The sequence below is a fragment of the Rhincodon typus genome, chromosome 11, assembly GCF_021869965.1.
Source record: "Rhincodon typus isolate 14 chromosome 11, sRhiTyp1.1, whole genome shotgun sequence".
Taxonomy (NCBI): Eukaryota; Metazoa; Chordata; class Chondrichthyes; order Orectolobiformes; family Rhincodontidae; genus Rhincodon; species Rhincodon typus.
The window spans coordinates 54611142-54632414 of NC_063342.1; the positions used below are offsets into that span (position 1 = coordinate 54611142).

Sequence of the window (21273 nt, forward strand, 5' to 3'; positions counted from 1 at the left end):
AGGCCCTTTGGTCCATCGAGTGTACCATTCTGTTCCTTCGTTCAAGTCAAGAACAGGAAAGGGAGCACTGATGGTCCTAACAACTCCTCCCAGTAGCCTTTTCCCTCAAGCGAGGAATACTGTGGTGAGTAACTCACCTCCTGACTCCTCAAAGACTGTCCACCATCTACAAAGCACAACTCAGGAGTGTGATGGAATACTGCCCACTTGCCTGGATGAGCGCAGTCCCAGCAATACTCAAGAAGATTGACAGAATTCAGGACAAAGCAGCCCGCATGATTGGCAGTACATCCACAAGCATCCAATCCCTTCACCACCGATGCTCAGTTGCAGCAGTGTGTACTATCTCGAGGATGCACTGCAGAAATTCACCATAGACCTTCAGACAGCACCTTCCAAACCCACAACCACTTCCACTAGAAGGGCAGCAGATACATGGGAACACCAGCATCTTCAAGCTCCCCTCCAAGCCACTCACCATCCTGACTTGGAAATATATCACCGTTCCTTTACTGCCACTGTGTCAAAATCCTGGAATTCCCTCACATGGCACCATGGCTCAACCCACAGCAGGTGGACTGCAGCAGTTCAAGAAGGCAGCTCAGCATCACCTTCTCAAGGGCAACGAGGGAAGGGCAATAAGTGCTGGCCGGCCAGCGACGCTCACATCCCACGAATAAATAAACTAAACTCCCAACACCCTGAATTTATCGTTATACAGTTATTTAGCTGGATGTACTGTGACATAGTGCTGCTGAGGGTCAAAGCTGCCAGCCTACTAATTATCCTAACAGGATGTGAGCGTATCCACGGTCTTCAAACAATGATCCTGAAGGCAACCAGTGAACAGGACACTGCTGGTAAAGTATCCAAGCAGTTCTACTTTTTGTAAGTCTGGGTCAGCATCAAGAAGTTGGCAGCAAAATTCAGTCCAAACAGTCTAAGAGATCTGTTAGATGGTTTAGGTTATTAGATGGGTTAGGTGAGTGGACAAAGATTTGACAGATGGAGTTTAATGAGAGAAAAGTTGAGGTTATCTATGATAGAAGTCTTGAGAAGCAGATAATTATTAAGATAGCCATCTCAAAATGTTACAGGTCAGAGCGATCTGAATATCAGTGACTATCAAATTAGACACAAAGGTTAGTATGCAGGTACAGTGAAAAATAAGCAAGGTAAATCACCTTTGTTGCAATTGTATAAAGTCTTGGTGAGACAACACTTATAGTAGTGTTTACGAATTTGATCTCCTTGCTTAAACAGTGACCTACTTCACTAGGAGCTGTTCAGAGGAGCTTTATCAGGTTCATTCCTGAAAGAAAGAATTGTCTTGTGAGGAAAGGTTAAGCCCATACTCATTGATCTTATTGAAAAAAATATTCTAAGGGGATTTGATAAGAGTAAATGCTCAGAGGATGTTTCCCCTCTTAGGGAAATCCAGAATAATAGAACAGAGCTTTACAGTAAAAAATCCTCCAATTCAGATGGAAATTATTCTTCTTTTAGACAATCATTATCTTTTGAAATTCTCGATCCTTGAGATCTGTATTGGGTGTCAGTTAATTAATTTAAACCTGAGTTAAACAGATATTTGAACCATTGGTGAGCAAAGAACTATTGATGGGAGCACAAGAAACTGAAGTCAAGATAAACTGTGATCATCTTAACTGATAGAACAGACTCAATGCATCAAATAGCCTTTCCTTCTCCTATTTCTTTCAGTCTTGCATATTCTGGAAGCAAAATATATGGATACACAGAGCCTTGCTCATCACAGATTAAAAATGACAAGTACTCACACTGCATCTGTTTCAACTTAACAAAATAGACAGCAGCCATTCTGATTCATTCCTCAGGGCAATGCCTTGAACAATTTGTGTCAGCCTGCCTGGTTTAAATTTAAACAAAACTTGGCAGTTAATGGCCAGTCATCAATTAACTGCTGACTTCATGGCAATGTCTTAATCAGAATTCACCTGTCAATCAATCAGCACTTTTTTCTCACGTTATATAACAGTGTTCCTTCTTACATTGGTAATTTTGAAAATGTCCTATTGAGGGCAGATGGAAAGCTTTGACAAACTGTTTTATTTTCTGCAATACTCAAGTTTTGCACTAGCAAATGACTACCCAATAATCCTATTATCCCAACAATGTTAATCCAATTTTTATAAAATGCTTTTAAGATTAAAATAAACTTGACTACTCTCCACTTATCCTGATGAAAAAAAAATTCATTTCATGATTAAAAATAATTATTCATTTTACTATTTCCTATCACATCACTATCAAATTTCTACCATGTTCTTCAATCCACTGAGACTTATAGAGAGCATATATCAAGCAGTATACTTCAGAAAATACCTGAGTTACTGCCATTTAAAAACTTTAGTCTCAGTAATTTTCAAATAATTCATAGCTAGATTACCTTCAGGAATGCTTTCTGCATATTTAATTCCTCATTTCTCTGTCAAACCTGGTAATTGGGTTGTAATGCCTAAAATAATCCAAAGAGAGGATCATCTCTGCCTTTTTGTCATCCCTAATAAAATAGCAATATTAAAGCAATTGTGCCCTTTTAGATACAATCAACAAGGAAGATACATCACTAATTAAAGTCATCAGCATTAGGACAGGTATTTTATTCCTTTCCTTAAGAGCAAAGAAGTAACATAAATTCAAAACTTTTGTCAGCACTATTTATTAAAAGACCCAAGCACGACGGATAGGATTATCCCATAAGAGCCACATTTCTCATACTGCATTGAGAATGCATGATGAACATTCTGATAGAAGTAATAACATATCTTAAGTAGTGAGTACCCTATTGATATGATGGTTAACCACTTTCTGACACAATACCAAGCCAGGTATAAGATGAGAATACAAGCAAGATTATGACTTTGTTGGATAGAAGAATGGAATGTGAATCCTAGCTTCCCAAAGTACATACAGCAAAAATCAAATTTTAGTTAGTTGTCACTGCTTTGTCAGAATCTAAACTGATTGGCCTTTTAAGAAAAGATGCAGGCACCAGTGATTGGCCCCACATTCTTTGCACATTCCTAATTACCTTTGAGAGGGAGGCAGATGACTGCTATTATCCATGTGGTGCAGATACATCCACAGTACTTTTAGGAAGGGAGCACCAGGGTTTTAACAGTGAGGGAACAGCGATATGGTTTCAAATCAGAAAAGTGCAGGAAACCTACAGGCACCAGTATTTCTGCCTATGTGCTGCCCTTTCCATTCTGAGCGGTAGAAGCCAACGGGTTTGGAAGGGACTGTCGAAAGAGGCTGAACAAGTTGCTGCAATTGTTATGGCATTGTGTGTTGGTGATGGAAGAAATGAATGCTGATGGTGGTGGATGAGGCAATAATAAAGCAGACTGCTCTGCCTTGGATGGTGTCAAGTTTCTCAAATGTTGTTGGAGCTGCAGCCATGTAAACAAGTGGGGAGCGTTCCATCAGACTCTTAATTTGTGCTTTGTTGATGGTGGACATGTTTGTGAAGTCAGAAGATGAGTTATCTGCCACAATATTCCCAGAATTTGGCCCGCTCTTGTAGCCACAGTATTTATGTAACTGGTTCACAGCAACACAGAATATTAGTGGGAGTGGTTCACCATTGAAGGTCAAAAGGATTTAGTTAGATTCTCCCATGTTAGTAACGGTGATTTATTGGCATTTGCTCAGTGTAAATATTGCTTGCCATTTATTAAGTCCCAATAATGTCTAAAATCTTGCATCTGAAGAATTACAAATGTTATTCAACATTCTGCAATCATCACTGAACATCCACCCACCACCTTTTCCTCGAACAATGTTTTCTGCTGTGCACACCCAAAGCAGAGTGTGGTAGCAGCTTCTGGAAGTGGAAGCCAATGCATTGGCAAAATGATTGGCACATGTGGAACATCCCAGCAACTGCCAATTTAGAGGGAACACTGGTTCCCCACTACTGACTTAATGATGGTGGGACAGTGATTGAAGCAGCAGCTGAAGGTGGTTTGGCCTAGGACATTACCAGAGAAACTCCTGCTCAGACGTCCTGGGACTGAGATGATTAACCTCCAACAACCACAACCATCTTCCTTTGTGTTAAGTGTGATTCCAGCAGTGGGGAGTTTAGCACCTCTCCATACACCACCCACCCTGACCTTCCCACTGACTTCATTCTTGAATCAAATTGGCATCTTTCATGACGGGGACCTCAGGAGGAACTCAAGATGGATCATCCAGATGGTACTTCTCACCAATAATAGTTACAAATACTTCAACCTTGTCTATTGCATACTTCACAACTGTTCAGGATGGACACCATCACTTGCAAAAGATGTGACAGGACTTCAAAGCTTTGATCTGATTTGCTAGTTGATTGGTCACTCCTGTCTATTAGTTGACGCTTCCAATTTTTGGCACATGAATAGCCTTATGCCGTAGCTGCAGGAGGCTGATGCCTCATCTTTAGAAACGTCACGTGTTGCTTCTGGCTTGGTCCCCTGCACTCTTCACTGATTGCGGGTTGATTCCCCAGTTTAACAGGAACGGAATGTCCCTGTTAAGAAGGCACAGGAAATCTCCTTCCAGACTGTAGTCCATGCATCAACACCTCTCGTGAACTTCCCCTGCTGGTGGGACAAAACATACCAGAGGGTGGTAATCATGGAGTCCAGGACATTGACTGCAAGAGTGATTCAGCAACTCAGTTTTGTCAGATTGTTGCTCGACTATGTTGTCATTGATGCATGTAAAACAGTTATGAAAATTAAAATCAAAAATGGGAATTTACTCAGACATGCTGTAAGGTGTAGCTCAGGTATATATTGTCTTGTATCATAATTTGAAATGTTCATTTTGAACATGTTGATACTAATAAAAACATATTGATTTTAGTGTAAGATTTCCAACATTGAACTCTCTGAAACAATTGCATAGCCCATTTTAAGTCTCCTTTATTAATACCAGAATAAACTTCATGTTAGAAATATTAGCATTACATCTGCCTTTGTAATGATGAGCCATTGAGAAGTTCCATTTTGATGACAATATTAATATATTAGCATCGATAATTTAGTGCAATTAATGCTTTATAATCATCAATTTTCTTTCACAAACTTTCAATCTTCAAATTGCTAGTTTTTTTGAAATTCATTTTGTGGGAATGTGGGCATCACTGGTTGGCCAGCATTTCTTGCCCATTCCTAGTTGCCCTTGAGAAGGTGGTGTTTAGCTGCCTTCTTGAACCGCTGTAGTCCACCTCCTGTAGGTTGATCCACAAAGGTATTAGGAGGGAATTCCAGGATTTGGACCCAGGACAGTGAAGTGACAGGCTTAAGCTCACCTAAACCTATATCACATGAATTTAAACGAAATCCACAAGTAATCACAGTATACAGCCCTATCCCTCTTTAAAGATTTAAATGAATATTTTGCTTCCTCATACCTTGTGCTCTAAAATCTAAATTAAGATTCTGGAATATATGGCACAAAATATCTGTTAAAAATCAATGGTTCACATATTTGGTCAACAATGCAACCATGTGAAACACTTCTCTAAAGTGGCTTTAATTGCTGCAAGTAGTCTAAGAGTCAAAAATGTACTCTCCAATATTATTGTGATTAAAAGAAAATATATATTGATAGTATTCTAGTCCAGTTTTTAAACAAAACAAAATATTGCAATTAATTAGTTTAGCACCAGGCTTGTGCCATAGAAACAGAAATCCATCAACATGGAAGTGCAATGCATACAGTGTGAACTGATTATACCTCTTGCTGCTTGCAATTCTACAAAACTAATGGGATTAAAGTAATTAATAAAGCCTCAGTCCAGAATAGCCAATCAAAAACTCAGAACAGCCCTCAAAGCATATGTCATTAATCATTCACTTCACTGTTAGTTAGCACTTGTACCACTGTTACGTGCAGAGTGAAATCAGAGGAAAAGAACAAGCAAGTTGAGAGAACCATGCAGTGTTGACAGACCTTTGGACGGAGGTCCATCTTTTGGTCAGAAGACATAACGTAAGCGGCTTGTGTGTAGGCATAGCTTTTGTAGCGTTTAAAAGGTGAAGGTGTGCGAACATGGACTGTGATCTGAAAAGGGGAAATTGGGAGAAGCACACAAACATTGTGGAAAGGGTATCAACAAGTACAAAAATATGAAAAATAAATATAAGCCAAGTGCAAGAAATCTTAGCAACACAAGAATTCTCCACCATAGTACGACTCACAACCAATGATTATCCTTATTGGAAGAAAATGCAGAATTCCAAACATGAATGAAAGGTGGCGCTGAAAATGCCTCTATCACCATCCTCAAAATCAGGAGACAATTCACATCAGACGAATCAAATATCGACTTCTTTTTAACTCAAAAATGTCAACTTTTCACTGGTGGAAGCAGAATACCCCATTTCTAAACAGCACTCTACACACAGTAACCTTTTTGAAAGCCAATGTACCTTCACATTGTGGGTGATAGGTTTCTGGAACACTGCTGAATCGGCCAGGTAATTACGGTTAGTTCCAGAACTGTTAGTTTATATCCCACGAAGTAAATGTTAAACTAAAGTTAATCATCTCACTGAATGAAATCACTGACATAAAATAATGGCTCTTATCTAAGTGACTGGAAGGATGGACCTCGTGTTACTAATACATGTTGTTCTTTAAAGTTCATTGTTGATCATTTACTGGCAGAATTTTTTTTTACAGTCAAGCTAACAAATCAAAAACAAGCCTGGTCAGTTGGAAGATCTGGTTAATAATTTTTGACTGTGAGGGGAAAAGAGTGTTTTTGATCATTTCTCTCACTGATGTTTGTGAATAACTTGGTTGCCAGACTTGCAGATATTGCAACAACTACATCCAGTTGTGAGGAAGGGTTACCGGATCCGAAACGTTAACTCTGATTTTTTTCTTCACAGTTGCTGCCAGACCTGCTGAGCTTTTCCAGCAACTTCTGTTTTTGCCCCATAAATATTTAATTGGCAGGAAAAATGTTTTGGACAATCAATGGATGTGAAATATGGCAAATAAGTAAAAGCTTTCACTGTTGTTGGAGTCTATCTTGAAAACTAAAGTAATGTAGAATTCGCATCTTGTACATTTAATGAATGTCTTCAGGTTAAGGTGGTGCAAGGCTGACTGATGTTCTGCCATGCGGCTAAAAGAGATGCTACCACAGACTAACGACAAACTTAGTGGCTTGTACAACTAAATTTTAAATGTCTGGCTTATTGGTAGCAAAGGCCTGGTCATTCATCAAGAAACAAAAGAGACTAGTCAAATACTACCTCTAGTTCACTCTTGGCACATCCTGGTATTCCAATCCATAACAACAGAACTAGGTTACTCAGTAGAGGAGCCCAGCCCCTGTTTACATATAGACTGGCTAGTGTGCATTTGCAATACATTCATCAAGAAAAATAAACAAGACACAGGGGATGGACAGGGGGAAGCAACTATCTTCAAATGAATTATATATCAATTTCTATACCAATTAGTAGACCATAAATTATTTCAGTCTATTTAAAAAATATCAATTATTCACATGAGCCTCTGTGTAATTGATACAGAAATCCCAATCTCAATTTAAGTGACTTTTCTTTGTCTATTCAATTCAGTATCAGATGGAACTCTTATTAAGTAGCATGTTAAATGCTATTTTTTTCTTAAAAGTCTTGGCATGGTATCAAAAGCAAAGTACCATTTTGAAATCATATTACACCTTTAATAACAATCTTTGAATATATCTCAAGCTGCTAATGAGCCACTAAATGAGTACAAGTGACAAAAAATATTTTCATCCTGCTACGAGGGTGTGATGTTTGTGTAAAACAGGTCAGAAAACTTCTCAAAAGCTTATTTTAACCATTAGCTTCTACATGTGCATAAACAATTAGCGCCAGAGATTCATATTGCAGCTAGACTGACTGATTTTGATAATTCATAAGGCAACCCACTCATTCCAAGTATAGGTCTGATCAATTTTCGCTGAACTGCCACTAGTGCATTTACATCTTGCCTTAAAGAAGGTGACTAATACTGTATCCAGTGATCTCACCAGTGTCCCGTATAACTAAGCTTTCTCCTTAGTATTTAATACCCCTTGCAAAGGAAAATGGTAACATTCCATTAGCATTCCTAATTACTTGCCGTATCTGCATACTAACATTTTTCACTGTTAATACTGTGATCAGAAAAAATCTTTATCATATTTGGGATTTAACACATTAATTTATGTTGCAGAGTTTGCAGTCATCATTCCACTGCAATAATTCAATAATAAAACGACAAGGAATAGGCGAATGCTGCCAGCTTTAGTTCAGTGGTAGCACTTCAACTTTCACAGTTAAGCTCAATGGCAACTCCAGTGAGCCAAACTCATGATCCAAGCTGACATTTCAGAGCAGTAATGACGGAGTGCTGACCTCTGGAAGTGCCATCCATTGGGTGAGATTTTAAATTGTTAAAACATTCTGTGGCACTATTTCAAAGAAAAGCAGAGGAGTTCAGGTCAAACTTCATTCTTCAGCTGAAAGAGTATGGCTCAATGGCACAGGTAGTTTCCAGGTGATAGCTCCAGTCTGCTCCACAAATGGCAAAACACCAATATGTGACCTGGTAGACGTTCTTGGGTATTTGAAAAAATAAATGCTCAAGGGTCAGCTTGCAGTGAGGGAAAGGTGGAAAGCGAGAGATACATGCTTACACCATCTACAGCTTGTATGTCAGATGATAAGATTTGGAGATGGGACAATAACAGGAGCGGTAGGTAAAAATATTCTGTCATCAATGGTTTTAGCCCTATTACTGGCAGCAATCTCAGTAGTATCTGTACCAATGACTATCAGCACTGTCTCCTCCATGGGGGTTTACACAAATGCACACTAATTGTGTATTTTTTTCTCAGATAAGGAGATTGAACAGCACATGGAGAACTCTAGCAGTAGTTCCCTGTCCTATCCAGAAGCAATGTTCTGCATGATCCTTCCTTCTTGTGGTTCTCTTGGGTCTTCATCCAATTCTTCTTGACCTAATGATGCCCATTCTTGACGCTGTGCCTACTGCAATCCCAGTTATTCTTTCATTGCTGTGTTATCCACAATGCGTTAAACTACAATGATGCAGACCATTTTATCCGGTTCCTACTAAAGGGACTCCTTTGGATCTCTCAAAATACCTACCATTGCTTCAAGGTGTGAGCGCAAATTTGGTATGTTTGCAACGCTTTCTACAAAATAATGTGATGGTGAAATGTTCACAGGTGCAACATTTCCATGTGATCCAAGTAGGTAGTGGCCTTAGAGGGGTCCCAGTTTAATTTTCATACTAAAAGTGAAAACACTGCTGTGTAACATTAGGCAGCTGTTAATCCTGTGACATGGTTTCTTTACTACCCCGAGTACATGTTTGTTATCACAATATTTTTACATGAAGAATCTACTGCTCAAAACAGGCCATTTAGCAAAACTGGTCAATACTTGTGTTTACTTTCGACTTAACTCCTCCCAGACTAGCGTGAGTCAAAGCTCGTATGTTGGTTGAAGCCACCCATCTCCTCTTAAAGGGGAAGGAGGGAGGTATGTGGTGGAAAAAAAGGCTGAATACTGGCACAATATGGGAGACAGCATGGTCTTAGATTCATGGACACAGCATCAGAAGACTTGGTAAAGGAGGTGCAATAGCAAGAGAGCTGCACACACCCTACACAAGTATTTAAGAGACAGTGGAACCAGATAGCAATGGCAATCAATGTCAGGAGTCATGTTCTAAGAATGTGCATGTAGTGCTGCAAAAGGTTCAATGATCTCACATAGTCAAGATCAGCAACTACACCTTCAAATACCAAATCACTAAATTGTAGCTGTACGCTTACAAACTGTGCAATTTACCTCACCTCCATTACTGACCTACCATCAATCTTTATCAATCCCGAGTCAGACCACACATTCATAATTTACCTGACCCCTTCACACCGAACACTGCTCTAAGCCTTGCAGCCACATTTCCCAGCTGACACATACACTGCCAACTGTTCAACATGAACACTGAGACATGCACACATCTCTCTATTGCAGAATAAAGTGACCACAACTAGAGATAATGGCACCTACCTAACACGTACTTAAGAGATTGATTAATATAAAAAAAGTGGGAGCTTTCAGTTGCCAGTGAACTTAGAGAAGGTGAAATTCCATTTGGCTGTTGAAAGTTCTACAGTTGTTTAAAGCATAAGGTGCTGACAAAATTAAATAGTGTTTAATCAACAACAATAATTTGTCTTAGCCATCAATACCAAAATAGTTATTTTACATTGTGAAATCTTCACATTTCATCCTTTCAGCTAATAACTTGAAGTTTGAATTTCACATTAAACCATTACCATGCTGTACAAGGATCATAACTGTCAGCAAAATCCATTACTTTGCAAGATAATTTTTCTGCTGATACATTTAAAAACTATTGCTAAGTCAAATTTAAATGCCTATGTTCCTTAGTGTACATTATACATTATTTTCAGTACAGTATTATTAATGCTTTATCTAATTAGCTCATGCTTCAATGTCAGTCCCAATTACCTGAACTCTTTTATTACTTTCAAACTTGTCACTATTTTGTTCTCCATACCTTTCTATTATATTCCCATATTATTCCAGTCAGATATTAACAAACAGAGGTGCTTCCAAATGAATAATGTAATCAAAATTTCCACTAAACTGCAGCAGCAGCCTCTATAGACATTGATAGCTTTAACACAACATATTTTGCTCAAATTATTTCTTGGGTGAAATGAGTACTTTGGGATACAAATATCATAACCATATCACACTTGCTGTCATTTTTTTAGGCTGTTACTCCAACGTGATTGTAACTGTACAATATTCTCGGTTACTTTATGAACAGGACAATTTAAGAGAGTTCTGAAAGAGTTAAGATTTAAAACTCCATCCTAATCTCACTCCAGTATTGCACAACCGTTACATTTTGTGTTTGGGTTGTTGTAGCGTGTTGTATCTACTTAATAAAAAGAACTGTGAAGATTCCTACAAAAGCTGCACAGCAGAGTTCTGATAAATGAAACTGTTACCATGGCAACAAAATACACACCACAGCCTATCAGAAAAGCAGAACAGAATAAAAAAAATTGAAGCAAATCACAAACAACACTAAGCAATTTTTATAGCATGCAGAAACATTCATAAATTATGGGTGAATATTTAACTTTACCTTTTAATCACAGACCACATACCAAGATGGATTTTCTTACAAAATATGCAAGCCAATCCAGGGCCTCTGCCAGGCTCACTTTGTAACCATTAAACATTTCATGCCAACAGCCTACAGCAATTTGTCCTAATTCCATTCTCACCTGTAGCTGAATTCCCCAAACCTTGCTTTGTACCTCTATGGCTGAAATTAGGATATGAGCATGTGGACAAAATATTCATCATTTAACTTTGTAAAGATCTAATTAAATTCTTGCCACAATTCAAACATTTGTGAATATGGAAATGCTCTGTGTTGTCTTAGCTGATGTATTCAGCACTTTACTGTTCCAGACACCCAGAATTCCAACTTTGCAAGGAATATACTGCAGACACCACATGCAAACTAAGGACATGCCAAGATTCTTGGCATTCAAGTGGTTAAATGCGAACAGAATGACTACACTTGAAGCATACTTAACAGGTACTTTTGGTCAAGTTTTCAAATCATCACCTGCTGGGAGAAATGCTGCTTTTGCAGCATCTCTGTTTGTTCTTCCTGAGTGACCTTTGGCTGTCGTGGCAGAGTTTCAACCTCCTGGATGGCTTCAATGGTTACTTGCTGGGGCAGAACCTGGAAGAGCGACGTGATGTACATAATGATGGACTTCTTGTCCGGGTGTGCAGTTGCAACGTCTGTAAAAAGAAGCGTGGATATTTTTTTAAAAGAAAGGGAAAGGTTTGTTTACTTGCACTTCTAATGTGGGGTGATGCACGCTGTTACACAGCAAGAATCAACCAATCAACCCATCAGGAAATAGACAGCCTAATGAACAAGGCAATTCTAGATGCATGTCCTCCAGAGACTAATTAGGGCAATGCGAGATAGCTCTACACTTCAAACTACCAGCATTGCATACAAATGAAGATCGTACATAATTTTAGAATGGTTATTTTCTTTCCTCAGGCAAAGCCAATTCTGCCACTGTTCTTTAGGAAACTAAAAACTGGCTGTATACATTTTGTATTTTACTGATTGTTACTGTAAAGAGACCTCACAGGAACAACTTGAGGGCTGCATACTGAAGGGCCAGGTCCTTGGAAGTTTAAAGTAATAATGTGACTATGGGTTCAACATAACAATTACACTCACAATGCGAAAAATGAAAACAAATTCGCAGTAAGTGTTCCTGACCCAGTGGTGTTTTTACAAACATACAAAAAAGTTAAGCTATTCTTAGTATCATATTATGCTTGTTATATTTCTTTTATTATGAACATGGGTGTAAATCCATTTCTATGTTGCTTTATGAATGAAATTCATGTTGCTTGGTTCGAGCAATGAAAATCTTAAGAAGTGTATTTCGGAGCCACAGCACTTCTATCAACACTGCCACTTTTCCCATCCAACACATCTTTATCAGTGATTTTACCCAAGCCCGTTCCTTTAGTCACCTACTCTTTTTGCTAACATGGATAATCTATCCCTTGTCCAAATGGTCATAGTCTTGGTTGAATCTCAATTACCTGCAGCAGGCTGTTCTCCCCGAGTGGGTACCATAGCCAAGTCCAATCCTGCAAAGGCCAGTGGCCAGCAATCAAGATCTTTCTGACCCCAAACCTGGAACCCAAACCCGACTGACAATCAGCTCTGAGACTTTCTTAATTTATGTGTGTAAACAAACTGAGCTAGAGAACTTACAAAAACACTTCTCATGTCCCATTACTTTTTTCTCTTATAGAAATGACTCTTAGATTCTACATAAATGCAACTGGAGAATTCCTGTTGTGCATCTGTTAATGTTTTCTTCAAACAAACCTGTCATCTCACTAACAAAGTTGGATTATTATAAGAGTTCTGGATTTATTGTAAAAGATGAATAAAGTCCTCATACAAATCCTGTTTTGACCAAGCAGTCTCCAAATTCCACTGTCTTTGATAGTTTCCTTAGTGTCAAACTACCCAGCATCACCGCCACTGGAGATATTAAGCTCTCCTAATGAGGCTTTTGCTGGGTATAGCTAACTGTAATTACAGCCCATGGCTTTGGATATGTGATTTTATTCTATCTACAGGTGGCATAACGTATAGGCAACAATGTGCTTTTGGCAAATTAACATCAGCATGCCTTGCTTGCATAATTGCTTTTAAGTCACCTTCCTACCAGCGAGGCACTTCCAGTTTAGTCATCCAGTTGGATTCATTTTAATGGGAATGGAGTCTGTCCTGTTTTTCTGGCAGAGTGATGCTGGGACTTAAGTCTTAAATGAATAGTAATGTTGAACACTTGGCACCTATATCAAGGAAGGCCACCAGGCTGTGCTACAAAAATAAATGTCACCTTCTGATGGATTCAATGTGCAAGTCATCAAAGCAATTCACTTTGCAGCTGGAACCTCTGACTTCGAAGATGTGTGGCCAGGCAATGCTAAATTTATGCCAGAATGCCACCATGTCTTTTTCCTTTTAAAATATATTATCAGCAGAGTACGCAAGGAATTGTTTAAGGTTTTTATTTGTGTCTGGAAAGAGGAACCCCACGGAATTTCACATACGATGCTGTGATTTGGTCCAGTACACGAAACCTGTAAATAAAAGGTTTAATAAAAGCAACAAAAAAAACCCAAGAAATTATTGAATTTTTAAAGGCCCTTATTGATGTTTTAAAAATAGAAGCTTGCACAACGTAAAGTGAACCTTTCAAGAAATAATGAAGATGATTCAAGGATTTCAAAGCAAATTGTTTACACAGTCTTCATGGACACCACATGCACTGTCACATTTTAAACCATTGCAAAATAATAACAACTATCTTTCTTCAGTGAGCAGTGAGTTTGATCAATGACTATGTTTATACATTTAACTATCTACATCACTTCAGACTTTAAAAGCTTGAGATATTAGTTTGATGTCAAACTCTGCATAGAAATAAAATTATTATGCTTGCATTTATAAAGGCAGTGACCTGTCATGATCTTTGAGACAATTCCTTAATATTCCCAGTGAATTCTAATTATGAACTTAATCAACCTTAAATGAAGCATTAAAGAACCTATGTTATTAAAAAAAAGACTCCTCTAGGGTTACTCAAACATACAGTCACCATCTTAAGACTTTGAGCAATGTTTTACAACATATTATCTCTTAAAATGAGCACAATTATGTTACAGGTTGAGAGTTCTCTCAATTCTATTCAATTACAGACACTAAGTAGCACAATTCTGCTCGCAACGGAACTGATCAACAGGCTGCATTGTACTGAGGCAAACAGATCAGCAAGATCCAAGCTAGATTCCTGCATTGTGTGATTCCTGAGTTGAGTGCCAGAGCTGACTGTCTCATGGAGTTAGGTGGTGGGAAGAAAGAGGTGGTGGCTGTCTTTGCCTAAACAAAGCAATTGATTGGTGAATAAGAGATGGTAGAGTCTTTCCAGTCCTTGAAGTAAAAGTTTATGTTTAGATCTCTAGTCTTTTGTTTCACTTTTTCTTAAAAATAACTTGTTAATGAGAAAATTGGTACTGGTGTAAGAAATACATTAAATGATAAAGACGAAAAATAAAAAATAAACAAACAGGGGATTCAGAATCTCCTCACTTCAGGGACAGACTCTGAGCTGGCTCTTCACAGCCAATGTACCGTGAGCAGAGATCCTGGTGGACGGAGATTTTGACTCAAGTCTGTGTACTACTACAACGAAAAGAAAAAGAGGGTAAAGAGTACAGATACAAGACTGATTAATTAATAAATAAATTAAAATACAGTGGTGATAACAGGTTGGGTAATGTACTGCTTCTGCGGGATGTGGGTGATCCCTACTGACCCTAGTGTCCTGAGACTGAAATTGTAGAAAGGCCTTTAAATGAATTGATCCAGAATGAAACTTATGTATTGCAAGTGCTTGCAGCCCAAACAAATTCGAGTTAGCATTGAGGAGCTGGAGTCTGATTTGCAAACATTACACCACATCAGGATGGTGGTTGCACCCCTCAGATGAGGAACTGAAAATTAGGTCCCTGATCGGGGACAGGAGTGTGTGATTGCTGGTGAGGCAGGTACCGCGACCCAACAGGAAGAATTTGATGAGCTTCAGCCTCTGAAATTATTTCCCAGTTACAAGGTTCTTGCGAGCTGGGTGGACAAGAGCAGAAACTACAGGAATGTTGAGCAATCTGACCATTGAACAAGGAGGAATTCAGTGGTGGGTGGGCAATAGAAATAGCTGTAGGGGACAATATAAGGATGAGGTTAGGTACTGTTCCCTGTCGCTGTGAGCATGAGTCCCTAGGCTTGTGATGCCTGTCTGGAAAAAGGATTAACAACATTTCCTCGGTGCTAGGAGAGAATTTGGAGCAGGAGAGAAGGGATCCAGGTTTCTTTTTCCTTCTTTAATCATTCACGGGATGAGGGCGTCACTGGCTAGGCAGCATTTATTGCCCATCCCTAGTTGCGCAAAGGACAGTTAAGAGTCAGCCACATTGCTGTGGGTCTGGAGTCACATGTAATCCAGACCAGGTAAGTATGGTAGTTTCCTTGCCTAAAGGGCATTAGTGAACCAGATGGGATTTTCCCGACCATCGACAATGATTCATGGTCATCATTAGATTCTTAATTTCTATCATCCATGTTAGTATCAATAACATTGTTAGGACTAGATAGGAGCTTCTGTTGAAAGATGTTTAACAGTTTGACTTAAGTTAGAAAGCAGAGCCCCCAAGGATGACAACCTGACCCATGAGCAAACTGACATCAGGTAAATAAAGTCAAGCAGGAGTTAAACATGTGAATGAAAGATTTGCGTAAAAGAGAAGGGTTACAGTTGATGGGGTACTGGTACCAGTAATCGGGGAAAAGAGAGTTATCCCAATGGGACAGGCTTCACTTGAACTATGCCAGGACCAATGTCCGGGCAAACTGAGTAATTAGTTAGAAGGAGTGATGGTTCTGGAGAGGAGATACATAGCCTTAAAAATCAAAAGAATCCATAAGGTGATGCATGAGATTGACTGGTCAACCATTCTTTTCCATTCAATCTTCAAACGGTGAGTAGCTGGTGAGTCTTTATTATTTAACCCTTAAGGTATTTCATTTTAGTTAGGCTTGCAGTCTAGGTATCAAAACTTGACCAGTATCACTGTGGTGCATCTATGAGGCTGAGAGTTTTGTTGAAAGCACTCTTTTAGAGATGGCCACTGTGCGGCTTAAGGGGGAAACAGTCAGAGAGAATGACCACCAGGCAGTGGAGGCAGCTCAGTCAGGTAGAGCAAGAGTCTACTGAGCGCATCTCGTTTCCTCAGATAAGGCTCCAGCATCTGGCATAGTTACCAGTCTTTCAGGATATACAGAGTGTGAGGCAGCACTGCACCTTACTCATCACCAGCAAATGGAGTTAGGGGCAAATACTTCCGTCGACCTGAAGTACCATGAGGTGCGTATGGTCGCGGCCTCTCTCTGAGCTGGGTGCTCCTCGTCCCCAGGTTGGTCTGTCACTGCTCCTGGGCTTGCTGTCAGCCCTGGGCTCCTTAGGTAAGCTGCCACAGCTGGAACACCCCACATCAGAGATGCCAATGTTCAATTTGCAAGGACCAAAGGCATAGTTTAAATTGCCTCTGACTGACATTTGAGCCCTGAACATAGTTACTCTGAAAGCATTGCCAACAACCAATCAAATAACTGCAAATTAAATGTCGCTGCAATTTGTAATCGCCTGTTTCATGGATTTGCCCCTTCAATGTCCTAGCACCAAGTAGATATAGATCCCACATTTGACTCCACCCACCCTGGGCACTTTCCCGGTCATTTTCCAAGTGCACTTAATATCTAGTGAACAGCAAGTGAGGAGACAGGACACAGCTCAAAGAGAACACTTCTAGCACCGGTACTAGCACAGCCCCAAACACAGCCTAAGCGGCAACGTGTCCTGTTTTGTCTTGCAGAATTCTGAAACGCGTTTTCACACCCCACCCTTTGCCACATGTAGGCCGAATACAATAAATTTCGCTCCACATCCAGTTTTCCTCCTCGTCCTCCAAACGTCAACATTCCATCTCACTGATGCACACTCTGGTTCAGGACAATGCCACCTGTGGATAACCACCCCTCCTGTAGCCCACTGAAGCTGCACCACATAACCTTTTATACTTGGATTTTCCCCCATCACTATCCTTGTACCCAACTCATCTCAAGCCTCATCCCCTTTTGACAGTTTGGCCCTATAACGTCCACTTCTGACACTGCTCAACACACAGGGCCCCGAGGACCATATGTGCTTGAGACCTCTGACTGACTTTGTCAAACAGTGCCTAGCCATAACTGGACGGACTCCTAACTACTTGTGTTTCCAGCTCCAGCTGACAAGACACAATTCCCCTGACTGCTTATGATGCACCTACAGGACAGACTGTTGCCCCACTCCCTAAACTGTAGCCAGGCATATTCCTGATGAAGACCAGCCAGTGGACTAACCGACTGTGGTCTAACCCTGGACAGTTTGCAGACTGTACCCATAACTGATGATACTGGGATTGCTGACTGACAGCAACCACCCTTGAGGACTACTCCCTCCTCCACAGACACATGGCTAAATCAACATGCAGTGTGTTTCCGTGCAGGCACCTGGCATGTGCTCTAAGTGTTGAATTGAAGTTTCTTTGTGCGTTACAGCAAGCTGCCCATCCCCGCTGACAAGCAGCTTGTCTGTGCACTTGAACAAAAGAGCACATCGATATGGCAGTACTGATAGCCTTTAAATTCTGGCTGAAGCACCAATGCGCTAACAGGCATGACGAAAAAGTGCAACAAGCAGCCCTGAGATGCAACCTGGTCCAATCCGTGAGCTGGGTGCCTGTCCTTGCGTTTAAGGTGTCCTCACAGCAACATTTCAATGGTAGTTGCCAGTATACACTGCAGTGGATTGGGGAGGTGCCTTAGGGTTGGCAATTACCAGATGCCAATTTACATGGACCAGGGGTGTGCGTGGCTAGTGACCATGGATCATGCCCCGAGATATAGTTCTGTGGTGAGCAACATGGAGAGTCTTCACAGCCAGCAGTGAGCTGAAGTTGCCAGGTACCCACTCTGACTTCCACGTCGAGAATTCCAGTTTAGTTTGCTCAGGTTCAGTGGTACAACAGGAAACTGCATTTTAATGGGACAAATTATGCAGACAATAAAACATTAACATGCAATAATCCTTCTTACCAGTCAACTTTCCACCACTGGACAGGAATCTCACATCAACACCTGGAATTTAGATAAATGATGCAGGGAGATGCTCCCAACATTGGGATAGACCTTGCTGGATTTCTCGCATGATTTCTTCCACATTTCTCATCATCTGAGTCCCTGTAAATTCTGCTGATAATTTCTAAACATGTACCACTATTCTGATGGATGGCCTAACTGGGTATCATGTCTGATCACCAGCTCATGAGAACAGCCATCAACTACCAGGACTGACTAATATGCACATTCTGTTGCCACAGCTCAGAAAACTGAAGAGAAATTCATTACAATGGTGCAGCAGATTAAAGCAGAGATACAAATTGAAGCAATATCATGCAACACAATTAAATATATAATCTCATTCTTAGTTATACTCTTACAGAATTACCTTTAATATTGAATGAGTTTGCTCCAGTGTAAATTAGGCTTAAATATGCCACATAACTATCCAGCCTCAGAGAGACATTGGCAATTTCATTTAGGAATTCGGTGGAAATGATGAGATTGTAATGTTTTATTTACATCAACGGCATGAAGAGTCCCGTTGTATTGTACAGGTTAATCAAGACCAAGTACAGTCATCAGACAGAACAATGGTTACTGCTGGAGAATAATTGGATCACAGCATGTGTGATGTATTTCAGTTTTCATGTTATCATCCTACAGCAACAGCAAGAATCTCAAAGCAGATTTGGGAAACTGATATCCTGGTAAATTCTAGATCTTCACATTGTTTTGTAAATACAGGTGATGACTTGTTTTGCAGCTGATGTTGGCATCCAGAAGTTCATAGAAAGATTCAGCCCTTGGACCTTAACATTTAAATCAGAAGTTTGGTTGGATGGAATTGAATTGTCCATTCATACGTCAAAACTCTCCCTAATCCAATTTAGCCCATGGGGGAGGGAGGCGGTGTAAATGAATCGAAGCCAAGGTTTCCACAATTTGCTTTCTCATTTATTTACCTAAAAAAGCAATTTGCTCTTCAGTTCGAGGGAAATGCACGACGTGCTCATGGTCTGCATTATCCTGTCGCTTCACACTCCTAAAAACAGAAATGAAATACCTCATATCTTACACTTTTCCACCGTTCATCCTAAAATAAATCCTCCATCCTCACAATCAATCTGGCCCTCTCCCATGTCCTCGTAATCATTACAATCACCGAAATGAACTGCACGACCATGACTGTTGTCCCATTTGCTTCAGAGACTTGGATACTCTACAGCAGATACCTCACAACACTGGAGAAAATTATCAGTAGCAGTGCTTTCACAAGATCTGCCAAACCTAGCAGCAAACTACCTCAAGCCAACGTGCCCAATACCACGGCATCAAATCACCAAAAACCAGCTTTGTTGGGCAGAACATGTAATTCTGCATATCTGACCCCAGACTCCTGAAGCAACGGATGTACTTGTAACTTTGTCATAGCAGAATAATTCCAAGAGGACAGTGAGAATACTTTAGGAATTTCTTCAACGGTGCAGAACACATCAGAAGAATTAATTAGGAACACGCAGAGACTCTAAGTCAAGGTGCCAAGGGTGTTGTATCAGACAGTTAACACCTGAAAGGGTTAACTTAAAACAAGAGATAAACGTGGTCCACTATGATATAAAGGACTGTCCCTGGGATGAGCTAACTAGCATTCAAGTTGTTAGCTACCTTGTTATTGTGTACCAGAATGTTCAGAAACATTAATGTGTATTTATTGAGGTACAGCCTAATGTCTCAGAGAAGACCACTGTCTAACTAAGATAAAATGTAATCAACTATTAAGTACCACATAGTAAACCTATTTTGTTTATCGAGACAGATGTTATTTTCTGTCAAAGACTGCATCTGGGCATCCCTTTGCCACATGATTTCAGTAACTGAGACTAATCAGATAGTTCTAACAAACATGACCACTACATATTGCAGGATGAACACAAAACTCCAACTAACCAACCAGTCAACTCAATCCCTCCAGAAAATGCCTGCACCACATATGGCAGTCTGCAAGGTGCACGATGAATTTGCCTGTCATCTCTAAACCAATTAAACCAGAGTGACAGCAAGTTGTCCACGATCCTAAGGGAACAGCTAAGAGATATAGTAATCCATGTCCAGGAATATGGGGGAGGTGTTGGCTTTGTGACATTGTCACTGGACCAGTAATCCAAAATCCCAGATAATGGATCGGGATCTGGATTCAAATCCCGCAACAGATGGTGAAATTTGCATCATGAAATAACTGTTGATTGTTTAGAAAACAATCCATTGGTTCATTAATGTCCTTTAGGGAAGAAAACTGCCACTCTTCCCTGGTCTGCTCCATAGGTGACTTCAGATCCACACTCATGTGGACAACTCTTAACTGCCTTCTAAATAGCCCTCTGAAATGGCTTAGTACTTAATTCAGTCATATTAACACTGGAAAGGAAAAAAATGATCTGAAAGGTGGATGGATCACCTGGCATCAAATAAGGCATGGGAAACAACAACGGCAAACACAACCTTATTGACCATGCAAAGTCCTCCTTTTAACATCTGGGTACTAGTGTTAAAATTGGGAGAGCTGTCTCATAGATTAGTCAAGGAACAGCTTGACACAGTCTTACTCATAGAATCATACCATACACATAATGTCCCAGATACCACCATCTCCATCCCTAGGTATGTCCTGTCACAGAGAAGGCAACATGATGATACACTGTCGCATCCTCAACATTGATTTGGGACCCCATAATGCCTTATGGCATCAGGCTAAATACAGGCAAGGAAATCGTCTGCTTATTATCACCTGCCACTGATGAATCATTGACCTTCCATGTTGAGCAGCAATTGGAG

General features: G+C 40.1%; 1 protein-coding gene across 2 annotated transcripts in view; it reads right to left on the minus strand.

Moving 5' to 3' along the window:
- The window catches only part of dmd (dystrophin), a 1291331-nt gene that overhangs the window by 1138514 nt on the left and 131544 nt on the right, over nt 1-21273 (minus strand). For both annotated transcript variants that reach the window (XM_048602828.1, XM_048602824.1), the window contains exon 6: nt 11731-11912. In XM_048602828.1, coding sequence (XP_048458785.1) covers nt 11731-11912 — 182 coding nt within the window. The remainder of the gene's footprint in view (nt 1-11730; nt 11913-21273) is intronic.